We start from the raw sequence: 21,125 nt of genomic DNA, 5'->3' as shown, positions 1-21,125 counted from the left end.
TACTGTAATGGCCCAATTCATAAAGAAAAATGTTTGTCCAGAATAGCCTTAAGCTTGGCCAGGAGACTCACACTTTCAAAGGTAAAGTACCCGCAGATAAAATGTTCCTCTTTCACTGGGCCCCGGAGATAATTCACAGTGGCAACGATATTTTCGAGATTGAAAGAACAACAGCAAATGACTTCAGTTTGAACTTAGCTTTGGGGCACCCTGATATGGCTACGAAAATGCACACGTGCTATCAGGTTCTTGAACTTTGGACCTATGATGTGCTTAGATTTTAAGCACACACAGCTTAATACTGAACTCTTTATTGGGACCAATTTCATACAGCTGCTTAAGCACAAAATTCGCTTAAGCGGGAAAACTTTGCCCATAAAACAAAGTTACCAGCTTAAACTCTATCTGATCGTGATGCTAACCAAAAAAATAAAAAATACAATCCCAAAACAAAATATATCAAATGGAGTTTTGGTTGGTTACCATATTTATTAAGCAAGGATTTTTTTGCGCTTCAGCGATTTTGTGCTGAGGCAGCTCTATGAAATTGTCCCCTGATTCTAATTCTCACTCTTCAGGGGTGACAAACTTGAAGGCGTTATGGTAGCCACCGTTTGGGTGGTTCTTGTAGAGCAGGGATGCCACGTATCTGACGTGTTCATCCTCGTCTCCATCCAAAGCAGATTTAAGGAGTATCCCAGCAGCCTAAGTAGGCCAAAGAGAAGGAAAATTAATTTCTAGTGGCTCAACATGGGGAGCATCGTTACGTAGCAGCCAGTTTGATATTCCAAAAGCGCATGCTCAGCACTGGGCTATTGGGGAATAGCTTCGCGCTTGCTTGATACTCTGTCCTATCAGCGTAGCCATACGCTTTGTTCCCAAAAGACCAAGCATTTTGAAATAACAAACTGGCTCACAGAGACTTTTGCCATGCCCTGTTTATTTTGTGCATGGAGTTTACTGGCCTGTATGGAGAGCTTTGCACTGGTACCGGGGGGTCTACAGCAAAATAACATTGAAGTCATATAGTGTCCCGACTTTTCTGTTTGTTACAGCATGGTAAGGGGTCATTTGTTCATGGGACTGCCATTTGAAATTTGTCAAGTAAGAAAAGAAATATACTTTTTAATAGCAACATCCCGCAAGACTGTGAACATGGTTTAAATTTCCAGCGTACATTCTTTGTATAGTCTTTGACTATTTACTTTCCATTTTTCCATTTACTTTCTCAATGAAAAAGTCCATTTCTGAATGGTTACTTAACACACTGCCTCGATTTGTAACTTTCAAGATGTATTTCTTTGCGTTGGGGAGATGTTAATTTACATAAAGGGTTTCTCCCTTACTCAACATATATATTGATAAACAGTGTATGCTCAGTGCTTGCCCGAAAGCTTGCAAAAAAATTCAGAAGCTCACTCGGGTGGGACTCGAACCCACGACCTCCTGCTTACTAGAGCAGACGTCTTAACCACTCGACCACCGAGCTTGCCGGGGGGGGGGGGGTGGCTGGCCGACCCCGGCAAGCTCAAGCACTGAGCATACAGTGTTTATCAATATATACGTTGGGTAAGGGCAAAACCCGTGATATAAATTAACTTTAATGTTTGTTTTGTCCTTGGAAAATGCAGTTTTTGCACAGTTGGCAGTAAAAACATTAGCAGGGCACATAATTGTATGAATTATTTTATTATGTTAATTGTTCCTGACATGCTTCAATTGTGAATCATTACACCTCGCTTACAGTGTTACGTAGTCATATTGAGTGCTTGGCTATATAGTGAAATTTTTCAACAAGAAAATCACTGAGTTACTGTGTCATGATGGTAGTCTCTCATGGAGTGCAGACTGGCCCTTTTCAGCATTGGATGGGTGGTGCTGGAGTTGGTATAACTCTCTATGTGAGGAAAGGAGCGATGGAGCCCGGCATTGCCCAGGGCTTCAATCAAGACGACCGTGTCGTGATGAAGCTTGTCTTGTTCATCCTTACTAAGAGATGCCACAGTCTCCTCGTAAGCCCAGGGATCTGGAATTTGGCAAAAATTGTGCAGCGAATAAGCTGTTTTAGGCTGTTTTGCGGTGTTGTTTGCCTTACCATCTATTCATTTGCAAAACGTGCAGGAAATAACAGACTAAATGATGAACTGTTACCATAAAAATCGTTGTGCCATTAATCTGTAGTTTTTTATATAAAGCTATTGAAACACATGACGGTTAGCAGGCGCCTAAACCTGGAAGTGGGGATGGGGGTACATACGCCCCACACTTTTTTCAGGTGGAGGATGGGCTACTGAATCACCCCCTGTCACACATACTCTTTTGGTGATGAACAAAAAATTAAGGTGATTGTGAAGAATTTACAGGATTTTCTAACGACTAAACTGTTTGCAATATCACTGAAGCGGGAAAGCAACTTTAAAAAGCCATAACATACCACTCTGATGTAAGATTCTGCATGAATTTGATACACAGTAAAGAAGTACATCTTTGTCATGAACATCGCCCCCTATAAAGTGTATACGAAGTGCCCCCTTGCAAATTTTGCTTGGCCAGCTGTTTCATCCCAACCCACGTTTCCCCATTCCCCAATTTTCAACACAAATTTATACCACTGACGGTTAAAGATGAAGCTTACCTACGGTAAAACATTAGAATGACGCTGTACTGAATGACAGTGAAATGATGTGCTAGCTAAAAATCTTTACGTACCATGCACACCCAGTTTATCCTCAATCTTCACAACGATGGACTCTGCTTGGGCTTTGTGTCCGGCCCGCCATCGATGACCAGCTAAAGCGCCGAGTACCAGCACAGCAACTCTTTGTATCTCAGGGTCTCTTAGAGATTCTACGACAGAGATGATTCAAATTTACATTTTGCAGTTACTATGATGAGATGCTAATTGTGGCTGCGAGATAAAATAACTTAAAAATCCAATGGGAATTTATTCTTGCCAAAACTGAATGGATGAATACATTTATTCTTGTTTCTTATCCTCTTTGTAAAAAATGCTACATGAAATCTACAATAACACATTATTAAGTGATAAATTTAATTATTCTCAGATTTCTTAGTGGTAGTTTATGTTATGAACTTGTAGAGATTTATTTCCTTTGAGTAGGCCATAGCTGTAAAACTTGAAGTAGTATTTCCCGTTATCTATATTTACGCATGTGTCATGATTGTTATATGTGTTTACTGCTGCATGGAATTACATTGCAAACTTAGGCACTTCAGGATCTTGACCTGACTACTACTGGCAAATCAACTGTGGAGCTGTCAAGCTATCTCACGAATAAGCAATTAACTTTAGCAGAGCTGTTCCTGCAATCAAGGTGGTTGTGTAAGGCAAGTCAAGACTTTGCAGTCAGTGACCAGGGACGACCTCTCTGTGTCAAATGTGTCTGATCTACGTATATTAAATGTAACAATTTTTATCCTTTGCTTTGTGTGGATAGTGATATTATACAAAGTCAGATTCTGTGCCACACAAAATGACGAGAAATTTGTAAGAAATTTGGAGAAGGGAAGCAGGGTTGCGGGTTTGGTAAGGAACCTTTGAAGTTCTATGAACTACATGAAAATGGCGAAGTTCGCTTCTACTCAGGTGATAGGTAGTGTAATTAATTAACGTAATATTTGTTAACAAGATTGTTAATTTAGAAATTTGGGAAAAACACAAGAGGACAAATTGGATCCATGATGTTTCTGTGGCAGACTCAGTTAACCATTCAGCTGAAAGGGATTTCGACCAATGGTGGCTTTAGACTGGTAAACATTCAACCGATGAGACGGCTTCTGATGTGTGAGTGGCTCGCACAGGAAAAGGAAATAGTTCTACTTGGCATCTTATTTTGTTGGGGCACTTTATAATTTGAAATCTGAAAACCACAACAATAAAGAAAACAGCCCTGGCAAGAGCTATGAAGTTAACTTTGTGTTTCCGTATGCATTCATTTGAGTCTGAGAAGTTTTACTTGTGGATAAGAAGATCATGCGAACATTCAAAAGGCACTGACCAATGGGTGTGAGGGTTTAGGTGTTCGCTACTGAGATCTCTTCAGATTCCTATGGAAACCTTGGTTTTGACGCATGCCTTATTACCAGATTTAATTTAATTTCGAGCCGAATATTTGGATTGATATTAATACGGGGCTTAAACCGGGAGCAGTTTTTTACCCCAAGCTTTGAATCAAACACAAACACTACCAGAATTGATGTCTGATCAATCATAAATCTTGCAAATATACACTTATGATATGACAAAAATCACTGAAATCATCTTTTCAGACAAGGTCTCAAATCGCACAAAAAAAGAAAACGAAACGCACATTTAAATTTGTAACACTCACCAGGGAATGTTTGTGGTTTGAAGACAATATCTTCAACAGTCTCTAGAAAATACTGAAAAATAATGTGTCGCTGTTAAAACATTTGTAATAAAAATATGTAGCTTATTCATAAAAGTGAGTCTCTTATAAACAAAATGCCTATAAATAGTAAGAATCTCTTTAAAAAACAGCTTCAGAGATATAGAAGTCCATAAAAATACCCCAGAAATTGCGTGGTTAAAGCCAACTGAGGCAACGAGTAGTCTCTCTACAAGCTCCTTGTCCGGTCTTGGAGATAGAAGGATGAGATCAGTGAGGAGTGACTGAGATTTATCAGTGTGCATCGCGGCAACCGCATCCAACATGTACAGTCTGTCCTGCTTTTCCCGGACACGCCTGCGGAGGGAAACGTATAACATTTCATATTTGACCAAAATCCTGTAAACCTTAGTAACACACATTACTTGTCTTGTAAGTACTGGAGCTATGACTTTTAAGCCTTCACTAATTTTGAGAATTGAAAAATGTAAAAACAAGAGTCAAATCGTATAAGCCTCACTTTTCACCAATCTATACCCTCTTTTTAAAAGAAGAATTAAAAATTTTACTCAAGGCCTACATGTAAATATTAGTAAACCAAACAACTCTATCTGTGAGTCCTTGTATAAGAACTTGTCATCTGTACAAGAATCTAACCCCTGCCGGAAGTTGAAACGATATACAGCTCTGGTGAGTCTTTATACCTGGACAGTGGTGGCTTGTACATAGGGGTCATAACCTCAGCCAGTTTCTCTCCGTCAGGCACTGAGTGCAGGGCTTGTACAAGCTTCTGGAAACAGTGGCTTTGTTCATTAGAGCCTGGTTGAAAAAAAAAAAAGGAAATGCACTCTGGTCATATTTTCTCTCCTTAACCCCACAGGCACGCTGTCCTGGTTTTTCACTGAGCCTGCAACATTGTTTTGTGGAGTCTTGTTCAGTTTTAATTCATGGACATCTTTACGGGTAAGACTTGGGTCTGCGCAAGCGTAAAGTTTTTTTCGGGAAGGTTGGCCATTGCATGGTTAGCCATGAACAGTTAGTCAGGCTTAAGATCCCGCGGGATATGGATTTTATACATCCCCATCTTTTTGTGATTCAAATAAGATGCATTTTGAGAATTTTTTCAGATTTCCCAGCAACAAACATTTATTTGCACCGAAAAAAGGGAGAAAAATAATAAAAAATATATAAATACGCCATTTTGATGTACGGTTCAGGGGTGTAATTACGTTTATACATAATAAGGATGTCCATATGCATCGTAAACAGCGCCCCCTTTATTGTCATTATTATCAATTTAATTGGACCTGGTAGCCTTTTCAGTTATTTGACTGGTAAAATCATATTACCTTTCTCATATTATTCTTTAAGAGCTACATGGCTGGGCAATGTTTGATTCATATCATCCACCATCCCCCTTTTCGCCAGCGCATATTTAACACCGCTGCGATTACCACCAAGTTTGCAGATCTTAAGCATCTTCCTGGTAATGGTCTTTATACCCAAACTGCATACTCTCGGGTTTCAGTTTTGAATAGTTTTGTAATTGTGAATCACAATAAATTTCTCTCAGTCTCAAAACATGAGGCAAAACAAATTTGTATTTCTTTTTGCAATTGTTTACATCAAAAAGCTGGTTTTCCCATTTAAAATGTTTTTGAAAGCTCGATAAGGTTTTGAGCGAGAGGCACCCCAAATGATGGATGCAGGTCGGACACGCGGGACGGTTACCATCTTTATGGTTCTTTTATACTGGCTTTTTTATTTATGTAGTTCAGACACCCTTCTTTCTGTCTACACTGGCCACCTTACCGGCCAGAAGTGCTGTTCTCATGCAGGTCAGGTTGCCAGCGATCTGCTCCTTCAAAGATGTCATGTTGAAGCCCAGATGATCGTCTTCAAGCTACAAGAACAGAGTGAGATAGTCAGACACTTTCAGGGCTGCTACTCCCAAGGTATGTGTTAACCTACTCTCAAATCTGGAACGAATTTGATCTTTGACTGCCATTGTGCCAGACAACCTTTTATCAGTCTAAAACAGTTTGCTCTCCCAAGTGGATGCATTCAAAGCGAAGCTTGGAGGGTTCGGGGTTGAAAACATTCCCCAAACTCTCACGATGAAATTCATTACGTAAAAACAAGTTAAGCGTATGGTCCCTTGACTTGGGTCTTGTTGAAATTTTACATGTGCAAACGACCTAGAAGGCCTTTGCCTTCTGACATCAATTCCATCCCGTCCATCTACTCATCCGTCTTGACACTGGCGATTTCCAAGTCTTCGTTATTTGCATGAGCCGCCAAAGATACCCAAAGAGAATTTAATTTTCATGCTGAAAAGTTTTAAACCCCTTGATTTTTTTACCTTCTGCATCTGCATTGAGTCTGTCACGAGGTCCTCATCATCCGGTGGTCCAGTGGGTGATGGGTAGTGTACCTTTTGTACAAACTTCAGCTGGCCTTCTGAAAATGTCTGCATCTCTGGAAGCACTGAGCAACATTAAAAAAACAGCAATGTAATCCGATTTTAATTAGATTGCTCTGCAAACCAGGCAACAGAAATAAATATCCTTACAATTCTTTTGTGTACAAATTAAAAACCTGACTTGATTTTGTGCCTTAGTTATGCCTGAATTGGTAGTAGGTGCACCAAGTCTCTCAAAAAAGCTTTTGGTCAGAGGGCAAAACAGGTCAGGAATCAGACATTTGTCTTTTTTTTTCCTCTGGCAAACATAAAATTAAACAATTATTTGCAAAATAAACAACATTCTGTGGCTTCAATCTATTACCCAGATCAAAAGCATCTTCTCTTTAATTAAAGCAGTTTCCTTGGATGAACATACCGATTCAACAGGTCGTCAAATATAGGTCTTGAAATACCAAATTAAATTGAGAATTAAAAGGGCAAATTACCAATATCGTCCTCTGCTTGCTCATACTTGTGCTGAAATCTGTCAAGCAAAAAACATATTTGCAACATTAAAAACAAAATTTTGGAATGACCATTAGCAATTTCATTCAATAAAAGGCAGAGGAAACACAGAGTGCGCGCCCAGGCAAGACCGGCGCAGGAGTTTCTGAACACTCGTGCGACAGGTGCAGATGATGTCGCCAACTGATCTTCTAATCTGCCCTTCATTTGTGTAAGTGGTATTTAGGTCCCCACAGTGCTGCTCAAGCTATTCACTGAATCTAAATTGCCCCCTCCTTTGCAAATGATGAAAAAGGTAGACGTTGACTGTGTGCAAACCCAAGAGGCTCTAAGAATGAAACACCTGGCCGAACACATAACTCAAATCTACAAGTTATTCTAGTCTAGATTAAAAACAACAGGCAGCTTTCTACTTACACACGTGAGTTTTAAACTGAATGGATAAAGATGCTACAGAAAAGTACCGGATAACGTAGCCTTTTATAGTCGCGTGGCCATGGACACAAAATTACCAACTCATCTTTGAGAGCGACATACTCTTGGAATGTAACGGATGCGAACATAAAAGACGCATTATGCGAGCCAGAATACCAAAATCAATAGTGCCACTTGACAGGACATCAACATACAGTTACATCAAAGTATTCTTTATATTCAAACAACAGGCAACGCTTAACGCTGACAATGTTATCTGGTAATTTCCGCAAATATAGGGCAAATTCTTTGTCAGAATTTGAATGTGCAGATGGGAGAGGCACGTGGCCAGTCAATACACGAAATGTCAATCAAGAAAACAGGTAGGTATTTTCCAATCGACTTTCTTTGAATAGACAGGAAGTGCAGGAAACAGAAGAGAAGTAAAAAACGACAATCAGGGAAGCGCACTGACAGTACTCAGTGTTGTCCAAAGGGGCAAGCCCGATCCGGAATATTTTTGGAGGGGGGGGGGCAAGTAAGCAGCGTCCCCAGTGCACATTTGTATTAAAGGATCTCCCGATATCACAACTAAACAGCTGCCTAAAAACAATTTCCTGAACAAAAATGGCTCTGCCTATACAAAGAAACCTTCATTTAAGACAGTTATATCTTCATTCTGACGAATTGACAAAACACACAAATTTTGTTTAACTTTTAATTTTAATTTGACTGATATGAGTTCCTTATTTTGCTCATTTGATACAAAAGTCCTCAGATTCGTAGCCCGAACGTTCGATAACCTGGAAATTCATTCGTCCGAAGTTGCTCGAAAGCTCAAAAGGCCCAGTTCAAGGAAAACGTTTCATAGTTCCAATGTTCAGCATGCAAGTTTCAGGAGTCTGAACTTTGTTTCGACCCACTTATTTTATTTTCAAACAGCTGAAAAACTTGGACTGTGGGGCCTACTTTCTTGTGGGACGTTGTGTCTTAAAATTACTTAACCTTATTCTGTATTCGGATTAATGTATTCTTCGGTCTATTGAATCGTAGGGCAATCGTACAACCACGGGCGAAGATGTCTAATAAAAATTGGAGAAGTAAAAGGTAACCGACCCAGCTGCCGATTCCCGTGGGGCATCGAAGCGGTCCTGTATCTTTACCATCGATGGGAGCTCCATAGCTGGATGATAGTGGATCTCCTGAACATATGAGAGAACAAAATGAGTGAAGACACACGGCCTAATAAACTGACTTTAGTTAAGATCACTTTTCATTGATTACAGTCCAACCAACGGATTCTGACCACTCAACTCCAGTACCTCCAGTAAATAGGAGCAGGCAGAAGAAAAACTTAAGATAATGTTCCCTGACCATGGAATCTTCCCAAGTGCATATTAAACACTCCATTGAACCAAATATGGCTCTGCCCTCGCACAACACATGACCATATTTTTTTGTCGATAATTTGTTTTGCTAGATTCCTTTTCAGTTATTCAAATTACTCTCTATGTCAAGAATTGTACCCAGTTAAAGGTAAAAAGGGAAGCTAAAACGGTAAAACGGCGCAAACGAAGTATTTCAACAAAGCGCTGTACAAAAGCCGCCGTTCAACTCTTTATTTTTTAACGTAACAAAGGAAGTTGAGTTTCTTTTCTTATTTATATTTCTGCTTCGTCCGAGGCTTGACGCAATGCCGACTGGGAAAACAACTTTGCTGTTCAGTCAAAGCGACAATTTTTTTTTGCAACATGTAGGCCTAAGTTCTGGCTTTTACTCTGATACCTTTTGATGTGTGGATTTTCCGTAAGGTATTGGGTGAGTACGTCTAGTCTTGGTGAAGACAATGATGCCATCATTGCCTGGTGCCATCTGAGCGGTGTAAGACGCCTCGTGGTTACCTTCGTGACCGGTCTCATTGCAGTCGTAACTCCATCCACTGGCCTTCAACTTGTAAATACGGGGAAGGGGTATTAGTCACGAAGAATGTGGCAAATTAAATTTAACTGACACAGGGAAGTACAACGAACGCTAGTCTACATGTTACAATGAAGCAAGGACGGGTGCAGAGTAAAGTTACCATGGATTTGATATTCGTGCAGGCTGAGCCCCTTGTCTCTTAAGAGTTTCGTCATTACCTGTTCAAAAACTACTTTCTGTCTTTTGAGTTACTATACACATTACTGTATAAACAGACACAGTGCCTGGCTAGAAATCGACACTGGACACAAGACAGAGTTCACATCCCCTGGTAGAATCTGAAGGGCGTTCTAACTCCGTGTGACCATTGCCTGAGCAAGATGTCTAAGAATCAGCACGTGTGCACATAGCTTACCATTGAACTTGGTCATAGCTTTGAGTACTACCGAAAAAATAGTATGCAGTTGTTGTGTTTTGGGCTGTACAAGACAAAGTGCAGATTACAAAGAGAAAGGGATCTGGTTCTTCAGATTTCCCAAGTGCAGACAGCAGCAAATCGAATGGGTCTATGAACAGGTGTTTTTACAAATGCACAGGTTGGCTCCAAGAACACTAACAATGTAGTTTACACTACTTAAGATGGAAGCGGGCCCTGCTAAGAAACGGCAATCTCGTGCACACAGGAAAAAGTACGATTATAAAGTCCTTTTACAAAGTACTAAAAATTCCACTTAAGCCGTATCCCCTTTGAGTGATCCCTGTTCACCACTTTCTAGGTTGTATCGTGTTATTGGTGCGGGATCCCTGGTCTCGTGGTGTTCAAGGTTTTATTTAGTCTGACATGCTAGAGCCCCTCCAGATATTGAACACAGATATTGACAAACGCGAAGAAACACCAACACAGGGCTGGATAGCTCAGTTGGTAGAGCACTGGTACGGTGTGCTAAAGGTCGCAGGTTCCAGCCCCCCTCCAGTCAATTTTTTAAAATATTGTAACGAAACATTGGCCTAGTGCCAGTCTAGGGCTGGTACCCGGCGAGGTGGCTCCGCGCCGCTGCGGCCAGTGCGTGTGTTGCTAGCGGTATATAAGGCAGCGCTCGCTTCACGTCCACGGACGTATATAAAAAAACCTGGACTTGCAACGCCTTTGTATGAAAAAGAAGCCAACCAGCGGCCATTTTACCGAGCCGAATACAAAGGCGTGGGTTGGCTCCCTACTATTGACGTCAGGAAGAACAAAGGCGGGCATTACCAGGAAAGCTTTGTATTCGGCTCGGTAAAATGGCTGCGAGTGGATTCAATGACTCTATAAGCTGATTAAGGGCATTGCGAGTCCAGATTTTATTATACACGTCCGTGTTCACGTCGCCCTTCTTTTTCTGCACGTCGCTCCCTTTTCCTGCACGTCGCGCTCTGCATGTTCCACGTTAGTCTTGGTACACACGCGAGCTAGCTCTCACAAACTCGCACTCCTGGGTCACTTTAGAGTAATCGGCCGGACCGAGGACCCCGGAGCTACAAGACAGGTACGCAGCCGAGTTTGTGAGTGGAATAACAAGTTTTGAGTGAGTTCCATTGCATTCAAGTCTCCCGCCACCTGTATAGGAGACGCCTAGATAGGAGTGAATAAACCAGAGTGGGTGAGAAAGTGTGGGTGACTGCGGATTTCATGCGGTGCCTGGGGGTATATTTCTCCCAAACGGAGGTACGTCCCGGGTTTTCCCGATAACCGCCTAATCCTGAGCGTCTGTCCGACGGCACACCACTGGCGAGTGTGAGGGTCGGCGGCACGCTACAATATTTATACTGAATTAAAAGCTTACAGCAAACACGACTTAATGGGATTTTTTGAGGAAACAACAGAAAACCTAAGAGAAAATGATCATCAAAGTCGCACCCCTGCACATTTTCGATGGCCCGCTCACACTTTTTGCCCCCAAGGCCATTTGTACGCATGCGTGCATAATTATGAATTTATTAGTGAAAAGGTCTATTCCTGAGACGAGTTCTTGGAGTCAATAAACTCAGTTCTGAGACCAAAAAGGCTATTGGTACGTTACTATTTCACACGAGAAGACAATCGTACTAACTGGATCAAAAAGCTCCAAGAAAAGCGTCATAGAAGCAAAGTTTTTAAAGCACCACTATGAGCTGCTATACCCATTTTGAGTTTGTAATTCCTTAGTACCTTGCCTTGTGAGGAATGTTGCATGTTACCAGCTAGCAGGCTAACAAGACCTTTCTTGACCATTATCACATGGCCGTCTTCGTCATGAGGGTAGTACACCTGACCAATCGCTCCGTTCTCGCTGATGTCAAAGGAAAACCTACCAACAAATATTTTGGTTAAGAAGTAACTTCAATAACCATCCTTTCCATCTGTTAAAACTAAAAAGCAATCAATACACAAGAGACAGCTAAACTCGAAGTGTACTTTAAGATCCCTTTCCAGGTTTTCTTTTTTTCAACCCTTCAAAAGGATAATTTCACAGTTCACTATTTATAACATTAACTCTCGAAAAAGGCAGTCCCTCGAGTAGTCTGTTGGAAAAAGTGAATGTGGGGATCCTCATTTTGCGTATTAATTACTCTCGGGGGTTGAGCCTGAGAGGGCGCTCTTTCAAACTCGCCTCTTCTCCTTTTCACCGGGAGTACACGGGCTGACCGAAACAGTACGGGTCACCATTTCAGCCCTGTGCAGTGGGCCACACCACACTTACCTATAACTGCAACCCCACGAGTGTTGGAGATATTTTAATAGGGGACACGAAAAGAAATAAATAAACAAGATCAGGAGGTCTGTTTCGTCCCTTATTAATTCCTGAGAATTCTCTTACCGGAGGACTCACGTCCTCCACCCTGAAGGGGATTATACAGCTCCTTCCCTGGCGTTCCTCGCAAGCTTCCAAGCTTACATGAAATCATGACAAAAACGAGGCCTTTTCAAGAAATTTCTTTCAGCATAGTCACTCTGCCTAGGAACTTCATTCGATTTGTTCTTTGCGTTGGTCTCTTCCTTTCAGAAGCAGCAGACGTGTCGTATATCCAATTTGTTATTACAAGGGCGATTTTATTCAATGCAGCAAGTTTTCCAATGAGCATTAGACCTTTAGAGAGGCTTTCGTTTTGCTTGAACCCATTTCGAAATAGTCACGTGATTGAAACCGCAGTCAGAAATTTGTCCTCAAGTCGCTTAAGCATGAGAGTTGTGCAACCCAAATTGCCCATAATGAATTCCGTCTCACATTGTTCATTTATTCGTCCTCCAAGCTTCCTCATCAACGTCCGTCAACGTCTATTGAATGTAAACACGATCTTACAACATTTCTGTGGGTTTTATTTGACAACGGAACAACTAATTATTTGTTCCATCACGCACACATTTCACCCAATGCGGCCCCCCCAGGTTTTTGGTTGTTCCCTTGGTTACCTGCCGAGTGACGCTGTTGGTCCTGCTTTCAAAATGCAATAGCAACCGTTCCTACATTACTTTATAAAGGTCTACACCATGAGGTAATTAGATCGACTAAGAAACAAATCTCCCCCGCTGATGTCCAGGGACAGATCTTTAATCTTTGCTAACTGTGAATTATTATACATGCCACATGATCCTAGTGCAACCCAAACTTACACTTGAATCTGATTTTGTGTATGTGGAGGTGTTTGAAATTGCAGATCCGAACATTTGCTGATGCAACTGCCGAGTATCATCTTGCGAGGTTTCAGGGGACGCAGTGCTTGCGGCACTATTTGAAGCAGGTTGTTTATGAGTACCTCTGCATTTTCGAGTCCTCTAGGTTACTCTTTTAATTGGTATTCCCTTAATTTCTGGTCAGCTATTGAATCACGGTTTACATAAGAAACTCGCTAAGAAACTTACCACTCGCCAAAGTCTCTTTCCTCGTTCAGAAGCACTGCAAAAAACATTAAAAGCAGTACGGTAAAATGGGACAAGATGTGTGAGAATCTGCAGGGAACTAACTCGCATTGCAGTAAATCAGTATTTGCCCCAATAACCTCTCAGATTTGGTACTTAATTAGACTGGTTTATAGGTCATTCGGTCAGTTGGTCAGTCTGGCATGTGGCTGATTGGTCAGGCAAACAGTTTTTAGCAAGACGAAACTGTGTTTTTTTAATCAAGTTGTCTGAGTATTTGCAAGGCATCGCCAGAGATCCCTGTAATGGAACATTCAAATGAGAAAATTGTAATCGTCTTGGGTCTTTGACCACTCAAAGTAAAAAGGAAAAGACTTTCCGTGTGCGTGTCACTTTTTTAAATTTAATGGCTCGGCTTCTTTATTCTACGTGGGAGACTTTTCGGGGGGAAATTTTCAATGAAGCATTCTGTTTCTTTCGGCGTCTTCACAATATTGTGGTAAATTGTAATCGGACAAGCAAACATTCGTTTTGTTGGATGTGGAATTTTGATCGAGGGTGTCTGTGTTAAGTTCGGGGAACTTTTTTTTGGCGTGATTCATTTAGACTGAGTTACTGTTTGTATATAGTGTTTATTATGACGACGCGTAAACAGCCTGTGGACACAATACCCTGGCAACCATTGAGTAATGTGTCTATCATTTTTCACACAAAGCTATCTTTGAATGATGTTGAATATCCGCCGAATTCTATGATATGCGAGTGCGTGATTAAGTTGAGCATTTCCATTCACGTCCATATAAAACCTCTGTTACCCTTTGAATAGGACTTGATCGCCTGGAAATGGTACACAATGGACTTCTAATTACACCGGAGGTGGACGCAAACCCAACAGAAAAGAAATAAATACCTTTTTCTTCTTCGCTGGCTACAACCGCAGAGTAAATTCGCAGGTATATTTCTTGGCTCCCACCACTTTCATTAGTTTTGACCAATAAGAGTCCAATCTATGATAAAGTGATAAAAATTTGCCAAATACATTCTGACTTTGCGAAAATGGGAACTCTGTTTTCTTTTGAAGTACCGTTTTGTTCAACGTCACAGTTGGTAATTACTTATAATGGTAAACCCTGAATTCTGTTAAAAGAGACCAGGAAAATCTGGAAAATAATGAATATCAGTTTCTTTTCTCAAAAGGCCTACTATTTCATTCTTGCTTATTAAACAAGAAACAATTTTTGCTTTCTGAGAGGACATCTCCGAAAGTTAAAACAAAGAAATTCTCAGGTATACAGTTTTTCTTGCTGCCTTCTTCTCAAGAAAAATGTCCTTTAAGTTATCCATTTCCTTGTCGTGTCTGGTTCCCGACGTAAATTCAGTCAGGAATATAATGAATGCACTTTCAGCTTTTCTTGCAATGAGTACGTGCCGTATAGCTTTCAATTGGACAACCTGGAAAACTTCGTGTCTTTTTTTCTCCAAGCGTGCCATGAAGAGCCCGCGCCACATACAATTCCTGTCTGTTTTTCTTGCTGCCACTGAGGACATGTACCGGTAATAATCAGTTCATCTAGGCCGAAATATTTTGTGTCAAATCTCTTTTACTAACTTGCCACATTATGAAAACCTACATTGATCCAACCTCACTTTAAGTTTTGCCCAGAATTTTATAAATAAAATCCAGAGAAAACCGGTGCGTGCACAGGGACATTTCAATAATTAATGCATCATTCATTCTCTTTCACAGACAAAGTGCGGAATTAGGGTGAAAAGAGAACGAAAAAAAGTTGCTCAGTTCGATGAGACACCTTGCAATATCACGATAATTTATCAAAAGTCTCTCACTGACAAGGGCGGATGTAGAACCAGTTCGGGGAGAAGCATATTTTTTGGGAGGCAAATGAATATATTAATCTCTTTACGTACCCTTTTGTGGCCTTGCGGAAAAGAAAAGCTAATATGGGAGGGCATTTCAGGCGCTTTCGGGAGGAAGAGGCAATACTCTCTCGTATAAACAGAGGTCAGAGAGTGATATTACTGAAGGATCGTACCTTCGATTCAGCTTGCAGAGTTCGGACATTTTTCAGTTCCGTGGAAGAGTGGAAGCTGTAGATATACTCTGTGTCCGGCTTAAACCGGATGAAACTGGCCAGGACGGGACTTATCAAACCGTTGCTAATGAGGAGGACCAGGGCGAGCCTAAGCACAGAGATGTCGCACCGAGGACTGACCCCATGTGCTGGTAAGGTCATCTTGGAAGAATCCCCTGTTCCAGTCTCAGTAAAATCTGACCTCGAACACTTCAAAGCTCTGAAAAAAAGTATTGAACAAGTAAACCAGGTTCAAAATATTGTTACATGGAGGAAGTCGGGGGTAGGTCGATTTCAGAATCGCTGCACGGTAGCTTGAATAATATCCTTCAATCTTCTCGATCCCAACCCTAAAAACGAAAGAGAATTGGGCTACATCTTGTGACGTTCCATAAAACAAAACAAACATAATAGGTTGTTTATTCCATGACCAACACAGAAACCAAAGCGAAACCCACTCTAATAAACTTGCTCCGTACTTTCCCCACCCAGGAACCAAACCGTAGTTATTAAATAGTAAAAAAAAAAATGGTTTGGAGAAACACACCACTTTATAACACATGTAACGCACCAATGGTGGCATTAAATTATTTGAATCCAAGAAGCGGTTACTTTGTCCTTTTCCACTGACTATGTTTTCACAAAAGACAAAAACTCCACGAACTGAAACATACATCGGTGATTAAATGTAATCCTTCCGGAATTAATTTCACGGCAAAGTGTCCCAAATTGAAATCGGCATTTCAAATATTAATAGGCCTCTGTCACTGACTTTGAACACGTCACTTTGTGCCATCGCACTCGTGATCTTGGCTTTTTCATGAGAGAAAAAGGAGATCGTGAAATCGGGGAAACTCCTTCTGCTGATAGTATTTCTAACCAGAAATCAGGAATCATATTTTACCCATTGAAGGAGATGGTGTAATTCCCGTGTGGCAAGGGGGCAACTAGTGGGTGAGGTGATCTCAGAATACAACCTCGCTAGGTTTTTGTTTTGAAACGCCTGAGAACACTACCTTCATCGACGATTTCTGACCAGTGGCGTTTCGGCGCGGGGGGGACTTGCCCCAAGAATACTTATAGCTGAGAAAGTAACAGTCACATTTATTTATCAAATATTAGAACCAAAACCCCAAGAAACAACACCAGCAATTAAAAGCAATGATGTCGGGACTATGAGTAAGGTTTAATACTTTTTTCTCCCAACACCATGCGTGTAGAATGAAATACAAGCCACGTTCGCTTTTGAATATGCCCAGCTATTCCTGACCTTGAATATTCACAACTCTTACTCTCATATGCTACTAAAAGAGCATCGTACGTGGGAACTACAATACCATAAAAACGGTTGGGGACTGCGGGAGTTGCCTGGGATCGTAGGATTAGTAATTTTCTTCGTTACCACCCCAACAACTGTGCAAAGTGATGGTGCCAGCAAACGTTTCTTTCTCCAAAGGGTGACCTTTCCAGCCGAAAGGGACAACCTACGACCGCATCTCCACCATACGAAAGCATGACAGGTACAATCGGCAGCTTAGAATGCTAACTTATTCACGAGCCTCCCCAATTAACAATATTCTGTACTCGTTGTTTACCCTACTGAAAAACCACTACAAAATGCAACATCAACTTGTAATCGCGTCAATCCTACCGTTTGCACAGCCAGATCCTTCGTTGTCTTCCCTCCCGAATAAGGTAACAACAATAGTGTTAAGTACAAATATACTGCCTATATCTGCTATCATCAACCACCACAAAGACAGAGCTGCATGTGTCAAGAATTGTAACTGAAAGCTTCGAAATGTGTCAGTGTTAGTGCATGCGATGAGGTACACCGAGCTTCCACTAAGGTTACTGCAAATAAGACATTGCCATTAGGGAAATCTTTAGAGCAATCCGATTGGCTTCCTCTTTTCCCCTGTTTAAATAATAGATTCGTCCGCAGAGATCTAGTGCACAGCGGGCCTATAATACTAAACACGGAAAAGAGGCAGAAACAACTGGTTGTAGTCAAAAGATTCTACCCTGAACGACGATGTCACTCCTGCAGTGATTAGGCCAATGTGTGAAAGCACCTGCGCAAGTTTTGCTATGTTTGGTACACTGACGATCAGAAATACTGAAGCTGAAACAAGAGGAAGTAAATGAAACTGGTTCGTGTTATTTTGGCAAGAATGTCTGCACACCTATGTGCTTGAAATCAAAGCTGACTACGCAAGTGGATTTCCTTTTAGTAAGTACTGTGTCAGTTTTCAGGAAAGATTTCTTTCTCGTAAAGTACATTAAAGTTCCAGTCGCTGGTTATACTGTTGAAAGTTTCATTTGATTTTTAGATACAAGAGACACAGGTTTAAGACATGTCGACCTAATATCACTCAGAAACATGTATAGAATCCCGATTTCTGCCGGGCAAAGGGGCCTATATGTGAGAACTCTTGATGAACTGAATAGTTGCAATTATATAGCCACTTTTTACAGACTGGAGTTATTGTCATCATTTTATGTGAAAACATCATTGGTAATTTCACTATATTGTGATGCAATTGTTTTATTGCTGGTGCATATGAATATCTGGGCCAGAGACTCTGCTGGATAGTGATAGACCAACTACCCGGGTTATCACAAGCAGATACAGATGTCCCACATAAAGCAACCCCAGATTAATCTTTTTAAATTAAAACTTATATTGTTTTCTACGTCTGCTCAAAATGACAGTTAAACCTGTTGCTGTGTTGCTGAGATATTTTTAATTATGTAACACAAGTCATTTTTTGTTCTGTTTAATGGAAGTTTACACGGTTCACCTTGAAACTCTGTCCAGTTAATGATTTCAAATTCTCAATACTCACACAACAATTTGAGTTCTTTACTCCCCTGGGACTTGTTTGTAGCCTTTACACTTTATGAAACTCACGGCTAAATCCAATTGGACAGAACAAAAAAGGAACCAAATAGAAAAAGAGATGTCGTGTGTATATGAGATGATCTCTGCAGAGCATTGTTGGATTTAAATGAAATCTTTAGGTTTGAAAAGATAACATTAATTGTAAGTTTAAGTTGGATTTTGGGAGAAATTAAATGTTACTATAGGGTTATGTTTAAGAGAAATCCTCTGATTATTCAAGACCTCTTGTTGAACTATTTAAAGACTTGTTTTAAATACACGAATTTTAATCTTAATAAGATGTCTCCCATCAATGCATCATTATTATTCTGAAATTTGTAGTGGTTTCGAACGCCGAGTGCCCCTAATGATCAGCCTTGTGCAGGAAGGGATACCCTTAAATGATTAATGTGAACGATCCATTCAACATACACTTCAAAAAAACTGAAATGACCAAAGTGTCTGTTTACCATGAATTCAGAATGCTGGGCTCAAAAGCAGCGACCTGATGTAGCAGTGCTCACACACGAAAAACATGGTACTAGTCGGTCACTTCCTTTCCCCTTTAAAATGATCATTGTCCGTTTGTATCCTTGTTCCGGGCAAATTTGCTTTTAAAATTCTCTTCTAGTAATCGTCTTTATTGGAATAAAATGAAGTGCATGTCTTTAAGCTTATATAAATGTACATTTTGGTGCAGGCTATTTTCCTGAAAAAATTAATGTGTGCAGTCAGAATTTTGTTGTTGTGGTGAAAAGTTACATACGTGTTGACGTCATGTAACATTTTGTATCCTCGGTGTAGCAGAAATCCAACAACTGAAAGATTGTGGGCAATGTAGGTGTTTTAGGTCAGTCGAAAAAGATTAAGTATGTTATTGTAACCCTTAAAATACCCTACTCTATTAGTTGTGCCCTTTTTGGAACGAGGGAATTTCCATTACCCCCAGGCCAGTTAACGCCAAGTATCAGTGCCAGCGCTGTTCACGGGCAGCTGGAGGTTGGGGCAAACATGCCCCCTACAAACATCCCATACAACTGCGCAGATTAGGCACCATTATTTGTGCTTGAGCGGATGCGGCATTGTAGCACGGACGTGTATAATAAAATCTGGACTCGCAATGCCTTTAATCAGCTTATAGAGTCATTGAATCCACTCGCAGCCATTTTACCGAGCCGAATACAAAGTTTTCCTGGTAATGCCCGCCTTTGTTCTTCCTGACGTCAATAGTAGGGAGCCAACCCACGCCTTTGTATTCGGCTCGGTAAAATGGCCGCTGGTTGGCTTCTTTTTCATACAAAGGCGTTGCAAGTCCAGGTTTTTTTTATATATACGTCCGTGCATTCTAGAAGGAAATTGTGGAATTCCCCTTTCATTCCCGGCTCAATGATTGGCGAGATCAGTTTGTAGTCTGCGCAAGGAACCCTAGCAACAATTGCAAGTGAATTGTTATGTCACACACACACCCATCGTTTCTAGACATTTTAATGAAAAGGGCCAAAAGAATACAAACGACCAACTGGAGTTCTGGTAACTTGCCAATAAGGGTGTAATGAGGTAAATAGAAGAACACACAAGCACAATCTTCGGCATAATTCATCCTCTCAAATTCATCAATGCATGAAAAGAAACATTTAAGTTTGTCAAATCAATCTTTAAAGAGTGGATAATCATGATTTTCAAAAGGGGGCATTTGGCAATGTGAATAAGGCGAGGCAATCAACTTCTCCCCCATAGGTATCGGAGGGGTGCAAGAGGTGCGCTCACTCCCCCCCCCGTAAAAATGCAAATAAAACCAGAAAAAAGCGGAAAGCGAGAAAACCAACCAAAAAAGAACAAACTGATTAAACGTACTTTAAACACCTCCAAGATGGATCCTTGCACTCTCAGTCGTTGGTTTTTTAACTAACGATTCGTTTCCACCCCCTTGAAAATACCACCCTTCAAGAAAAATTAGTCTGTCCCCCGGAAAATAATCCTGGAGACCTTTGCTTTCTCTCGGTAACTTACTCGCCAATTTGACCGTGGCAAATGGCCATTCCGACTTCTAGATAGAAATTAACACAGTGGTTTGCTTTCAGAGGCCAAAGCGGGCTGCTTCAGTCACCGGAATGACAATCAAACCCGGAAAGTGCAGTGTTTCCATTTTTTGTTGATCTACCGTAATTTCCAATAATTTAGTTAGGTCCCACCACTTTTGTTTGACCTGCGAACCGACATCATTGTCCTCTAATCTAAGGTGCATTCTGCGCACCCAGAGGACGCCATTGAGGTTTACAATACGTTCTGTCATTATAATCTTCATCAGAAAATAAGAACAGGCTTGACTATACGAAATCAAGTTAAACATACTAAAATCAAACAAAACATTTGTTAAAAGCCAACCATGCAGTTTGAATATTTGCCTCATGCGGGACATGCACTTTGTTTAACATGGAAACGAAGAAGTTTCCGCTTTGCACAATTTAGTTTCAATTGTCCGCAATCTTTGCTATGCAAGGCTGTCACTGTCGAGAGAAGAAAACCTTCTGCAAACTGTGATAATATATTATGGGGATATATAAATTGTACGGTCTCCGTTTCAAACAGAGTGTATGCTAATGTTGGAATGCCTTTATTATTGCACAGGAATTCCAATGTA

At 40.8% G+C, this 21,125-nt stretch overlaps 2 protein-coding genes and 1 non-coding gene across 4 annotated transcripts in view; 1 reads left to right on the top strand and 2 right to left on the bottom strand.

Annotated features, from left to right (window-relative positions):
• LOC110986022 (uncharacterized) overlaps nt 1-17,448 on the bottom strand; it is a 98,235-nt gene extending 80,787 nt beyond the window's left edge. The window contains exons 1-16 of the mRNA XM_087146044.1: nt 17,252-17,448; nt 15,562-15,820; nt 14,421-14,517; nt 13,514-13,547; nt 11,822-11,960; nt 9,499-9,663; nt 8,830-8,915; nt 7,281-7,318; nt 6,733-6,857; nt 6,183-6,273; nt 5,075-5,189; nt 4,553-4,727; nt 4,353-4,404; nt 2,710-2,847; nt 1,815-2,026; nt 572-705 (exon numbers count right to left, since the gene is read on the bottom strand). Of these exons, the coding sequence (XP_087002170.1) occupies nt 572-705; nt 1,815-2,026; nt 2,710-2,847; nt 4,353-4,404; nt 4,553-4,727; nt 5,075-5,189; nt 6,183-6,273; nt 6,733-6,857; nt 7,281-7,318; nt 8,830-8,915; nt 9,499-9,663; nt 11,822-11,960; nt 13,514-13,547; nt 14,421-14,517; nt 15,562-15,762 (1,802 nt within the window). The 5' untranslated portion in view covers nt 15,763-15,820; nt 17,252-17,448. The remainder of the gene's footprint in view (nt 1-571; nt 706-1,814; nt 2,027-2,709; nt 2,848-4,352; nt 4,405-4,552; nt 4,728-5,074; nt 5,190-6,182; nt 6,274-6,732; nt 6,858-7,280; nt 7,319-8,829; nt 8,916-9,498; nt 9,664-11,821; nt 11,961-13,513; nt 13,548-14,420; nt 14,518-15,561; nt 15,821-17,251) is intronic.
• Trnat-agu (transfer RNA threonine (anticodon AGU)) lies at nt 1,416-1,489 on the bottom strand. The gene has a single exon. It is a non-coding gene; the product is annotated as a tRNA-Thr (tRNA).
• Nucleotides 17,449-17,586: 138 nt separating the features above from the next.
• Nucleotides 17,587-21,125, top strand: part of LOC110986013 (uncharacterized) — a 42,507-nt gene continuing 38,968 nt past the window's right edge. For both annotated transcript variants that reach the window (XM_087146042.1, XM_087146041.1), the window contains exon 1: nt 17,587-17,833. The gene's annotated coding sequence lies outside the window, so the exon portion shown is untranslated. The remainder of the gene's footprint in view (nt 17,834-21,125) is intronic.

This window comes from Acanthaster planci, linkage group LG14 (assembly GCF_054643075.1).
Source record: "Acanthaster planci isolate LZ-2023a linkage group LG14, COTS_SCS, whole genome shotgun sequence".
Classification (NCBI taxonomy): Eukaryota; Metazoa; Echinodermata; class Asteroidea; order Valvatida; family Acanthasteridae; genus Acanthaster; species Acanthaster planci.
This window is presented reverse-complemented; position numbering and strand designations above follow the sequence as displayed.